Source organism: Lactuca saligna, chromosome 7, assembly GCF_052625555.1.
Source record: "Lactuca saligna cultivar CGN05327 chromosome 7, ASM5262555v1, whole genome shotgun sequence".
Classification (NCBI taxonomy): domain Eukaryota; kingdom Viridiplantae; phylum Streptophyta; class Magnoliopsida; order Asterales; family Asteraceae; genus Lactuca; species Lactuca saligna.
In genome coordinates this window covers 118508208-118513690 of record NC_136423.1, presented here as the reverse complement: position 1 = coordinate 118513690, position 5483 = coordinate 118508208, and the positions used below count along the sequence as shown (strand labels likewise).

At 32.4% G+C, this 5483-nt stretch overlaps 1 protein-coding gene across 1 annotated transcript; it reads right to left on the bottom strand.

Moving 5' to 3' along the window:
- Positions 1 to 2256: 2256 nt before the first annotated feature.
- LOC145004134 (GATA transcription factor 16-like) lies at positions 2257 to 3388 on the bottom strand. The gene is made up of 3 exons (XM_078963029.1): positions 3145 to 3388; positions 2958 to 3044; positions 2257 to 2847 (listed from the first exon to the last, which is right to left on the bottom strand). Exons 1-3 carry the CDS (start codon positions 3145 to 3147, stop codon positions 2500 to 2502), a joined length of 438 nt encoding a protein of 145 aa, XP_078819155.1. The 5' UTR covers positions 3148 to 3388; the 3' UTR covers positions 2257 to 2499.
- Positions 3389 to 5483: the final 2095 nt, after the last annotated feature.

The window sequence follows — 5483 nt, the reverse complement described above, 5'->3', positions numbered from 1 at the left end:
TAATTTATTGTAATTAAAGTGAAAATTTTAAAATTTGAAATATATAATTAATAGGTTGACAAGTAGGATGCATTAATTAAGAGGTTTAATAGGGTAACACATAGCAATATATATATATATATATATATATATATATATATATATATATATATATATATTAAATAGAAAGCCTAATATGATAACACATGTCAAAAAGTCATTAAACCCATAATCAAATAAGTTGTCTTTTAACAAAATGAAATTTCTTTTTAGCAAACCTTTTTATTATTATATAACAATTTATTGATAACCTAACACGTGTTTTATTTAAATTCCATAAGTTTGAAGTATATTTATTTAAAAGAAAACTCAAAGGGAAAAACTTTAGTTTAAAAAAAACATAAATATGAATTTTTATTTTAAACTAAAATATTTAATCCAAAAATTACCTTAATTAGTTTTTAAAAGTTTAAATATTCTTTATAGATTCTATATGTGTATATAAATTTTAAAATTTATAACTAATTTTCTAAACGATTTTTACAAAAATAAATTTTTGGGATAATGACTTGAAAGGGTAACGAGGTTTCGATTTTTATCACATTTAGTCACTAAACTTTTTTTCGTTGTCTATTTGCCATTGAACTATTGAAACTGTTCACATTTTACCCTTATGAGGGTAAAATGTGAACAGTTTCAATAGTTCAATGGCAAATAGATAACGAAAAAAAGTTTAGTGACTAAATATGAACGAAATCGAAAGTTCGTTTCCCTCTAAAAAGTTCAATGACTAAATGTGAACAAACTTCCTCTTGTATTGTGTTTTAGCAAATTATTTATTTTTGTTAAATTGTAGCAACATTTGTTGATGAAGAAATCTATGAAATAAAAAAAAAAAAAAAAAACAAAACAAAACCCTGAAAATATATTTAAAAAAAAAACAACAAAAAACCAAAACCGAAATAAAAAACCAATGGTTTGACATTTTCCAAAATAAAAAATCAAAATTTCCAATCTGATTTTGGTTTTACAAAAAAATGGATCATTCTCACTGATGTGAATTATGACCATTGGTTTGGCATTCGAAATTTGTGACATCCCATGAATATATAGTTACAACATCGTCTGAACTCGTAATTCATAGTAAGGGGTTAGAGTATCATCGCATGAATACGTAGTTACAATATCGCCTGAAATTGTAATTCATCACCTACAAGTTATGGGCCTGCTGGTGTTTCCACTGAGCTGTCTAGAATAGTCCGTGGTCGCCATCTATACTCTGGTAGATGACTACATCGCCACAGTGCTGGTTAAGGTTATGGTATCTCCTTTCATCCTACATCACATATTCATCATCATCTATTTACCTAATTATCATCACCTTTCTATCATCACCTATCTGTCATCATTTTATTTCATCACATTGTTGGTTAAGGTTATGCTTCATAACTTCGAACCCCAAGGTTTACTCTACTAAAGTTTCATATTCTCGTCTCTCTGGACCTAGAAGGGTCCAGATCTATCACACCAAAAATCTCAAGATAGCTCTTCCTCTCACTCTACACACTCAAGCTCGCTAGGGTTCTCACTTATAGGAAAAGTAGTCGCAATTGAAGGTCATAAGTTCCTTTAAATATGGCTCGGGCCCAAAGATTTAGGGTTTCTGCCAACAGCGCGGACTCGTCGAATCGCTTCACCGACTCGTCGAGTCCATTCATTAATCCAAGTCATCAGTCGCGACCTTACTCGACGAGTTGAGGCGTCAACTCGTTGAGTCTCTCTTCCTAACTCAAAAGAAAAATACTTAAATTATGATACCTGGAAATCCGGATGTTTCATTTTATTTTTTTTATTTTATAGATTTCTTCATCAACAAATATTGCTACAATTAAACAAAAATAAATAATTTTCCTAAAACATAATACAACATGAAGTTTGTTCACATTTAGTCATTGAACTTTTTAGAGGGAAACAAACTTTCGATTTTGTTCACATTTAGTCACTAAACTTTTTTTCGTTATCAATTTGCCACTAAACTATTGAAACTGTTCACATTTTACCCTTATGACCGGTAATAGTCGGTCATAAGGGTAAAATGTGAACAGTTTCAATAGTTAAATGGCAAATAGATAACGAAAAAAAATTTAGTGACTAAATGTGACAAAAATTGAAAGTTCGTTACCCTTTCAAGTCATTATCCCTAAATTTTTTAACTTGAGCTAAAACTTAACACTACCACAACAATATTCAAAGGCTCATATTTTAAAAAGTTCCATATATCAAAAAAAAGGAGCGACATTCCATTCCATTCCATTTCTTTTAATTCTTAAGTAGTAAAACTATTTACATTTTTATCCCCGATATAGAAAGGGACACCAACCCTACACTACAAACTAAACTACCATATCTATCCATCTACGCTTACCATTTACTACCTACCTATTAACATAAATAAACCTTACAATTTCATCTTCTTCTTCTTCCACCATTACCAAAACTAGTAAAATTCCATTCACATACTTACCTAAAAACAGATCCCCCACAAGACAAAGACATCAACAGAAAAGCAGCTTGTTCTACTTCCCCTAATTTCTTATACTCCTTTTCAACCCTTTCTCCCTTCACCTTCTTCATCGTCCGAGATCTCCGCCGCTGCAACACCACCACTTCTTTTCCGACCGCCACCACCTTTATCCTCAACCGCTTCCTCATCCCAACATCCTCATCGGAGTACAAGGCGGCGCTCGTCGAACAAGAGGATGAACTCGACGACGACGGTGAAAACGGAGCTTGTTTCTCGATTCTCTTATCTGATCCATTCGGACTCCTCTTCTTCCTGTACCTAATTCCACAAGCATTGCATAGCGACTGTGTAACAAAAACAGAAACACAAACAAATTTGTTTATGCAACTTGATTAGATCGTGATTTGAAGAATAAAGGAAAATTGAAATCAAAGATCGAATCAATTAATCGAACCTTCGGGCCAGCAGGACCGCTTCTCCACAACGGTGTTTTGGAGGTTTTGCAATCAACGCAGAGTTTCTCTTCACAGCTTACGGATTCCTGAGAAATCAAAACAGAAAGAAAAATAAAACGATCAAGAACTTATCTTCGAGCTTTGAAAATATCAATTAACGATTGACGATCGAGTGTGTGTGTATACCATTTCTGTTGTGTTGATTGTAGTTTGGTTTCTGAAAATCAGAATCCAAATCAGATACTGAACTTGAAATCAGAATCAGAGAGTTTGAAGGAGGAGACGAATAACTGAGCATATGAGAGATGAGAATGGCGGCGGAGATGAGTGGTGGCGCAACCATATAAAAGAACCGACAGTGACAGAGTATCGTGAAGTATTAAATAGTGGGATAAAGGGGGTGGGAAAAATGATGATGATCGGACGACTGAGAATTGAAGATGGAAGGGGAAAGAACCCTAACCAAGGACAAGGGTATGTGATGTGACGAAAGTGACCTTGGGAGGGTCACCCGCTAAAATATGTGAAAGGACACTGGGCCCCTTTAAGTGGCGCGAATGCCCACGTGTCACCGTTTATGAATGCCAAAATGCAGTCAGCATGAGTTAGAAATAAAATAAGACTCTTATCTACTAATGCCTCTCATCGAATAATTTCATTTATTTAGTTTTTTTACATAAAAATAACAAAAAGGTTCGCATATACAAAAATTCATAAATATGTGTAGTCGTATGTCAATTAGTCAACATATTACAGAAAACAAAACAAGGAGAGTTAATCGGAAAAAAAAAAATGAAAATTCATTAGATGATTTTAAACAACTAAGTATATAAAAAAACAAAGCACGATGACTAGCAAAAACTATGTTATATTGTACCTTTTTCTGCTTAAAATATGCAAAAAAAAAAATAATAATAATAATAATAAAATAAAATGTTAATAATCTACCAATCGACCTATATGTCGGAAATCAAATATATTTTTATTCTTTGTTAATACTTATCTTCTCTCCCATTTGATTAATACAAATGACAAAATTTATTCTATAAGAGTAGAAAGATATGTATATTATGGGTGTGTTTGGCAAAAGTAGTTGTTAGTTGGAAGCGGGTAGCAGTTAGCTGGTAGCGGGTAGCTGGTAGCGTGTAGCTGGTAGCTGGTAGCGGGAAGCTGTAACTTTTATTTGTTATATGAATGTTTGGCAAAAGGAGCTGGAAGCTTTTGAAATATATAAAATTACATAAAAGGACAATTGATTAAAAATAAAAAAGTATATAAATATATTTTTAAGGGTAATTATGGAAATTGATTTCAAAAGCTCCGGAGCGTTTTGTTAAAAGCTATATGAAGTAGCTTTTAGAATCGAAGCGTTTTGATAAAACTAAAAGCTAAACGCTCGTACTGCCAAACGAAGCTCCGTACCAAACACGCCCTATGTATGAACAAAATCTAAAAGAATATTTAATTTAAAAAAAAAATAGTATTCATTCAGTTTACCCTCTATTTTAAAATAGTCAGTATTATTTGTTAGACTCAACAGAATGAGATTCGGTCACACTAAGCAAATCCAACGTTGACTTGGCAAGCACCATGCCACCACCTCGGTGCGCTCTACTCGGCATTAGTACTCGGCTAGTTTCTATCGAGTTTGAAAGCCTCTTCCAACCAATCATTAACTGCTTTTTTTTTTGAATTTTTTTTTGAATAATTATAAATATAACCAACATTCATTCACATACCATATCAAAACCTTCTTCAACAATCTCTCTAAAAATGTCATCTTCATCTTCTTCATCGTCGGGGTTTTCTTGATGTGTTGCTTGAATTGACTATAGAGGTCATTCAAGAGTCTTAACAGAAGATAGAAGAACTACATCAATAAAGTGTCGATAATACTTGTCGAAAAAACAAGTTCATGTAAAGAAATCATGGGCTCATTAATGCCTCATACAAGATTATTTTGAAGAAAGCGTGACTTTTCAAGGATTATTATTTTTGTCGGCGGATTATTGTTTCATCAGCGGGTTCTACTCCTTTATGTATATATGATTAGTATTATTATGTATGCTCTGTGGTTATTCCAGTACTTAAGACCAATATTGAAATCAAAAGAAAATATACAATAATTTTGTATGAATTTCATCTTGCAATCATGGAGCATTCTATCTTCCATAAATCTTTCCAGACATATTTATGAAGTTTGGTAGCTTTTTGGATTGTATAGATACTTTTTCCTAAATAAAACACTTTATTTATTTATTTTTCTAACAACAAATTCAATAAAAACATAGGATTATGTTTTCAATAAAATCATAGGATTAGAGGGGCAAGAGTGTTCAAAGCTAAAACCAATAACCCATAAAGGACAAAAAAAAAAAAGTAATTTATAGATATTTTTAGATACAATGAGCTCTAGCACCTATCATCCAGTGTCATAATCCTTTTGTGTACTCACCGTAGATAATTAGTTTGTACATGTTAGTATTCAAGTGCAAATTCAGACAACAAGTGGCAATATCAGCATC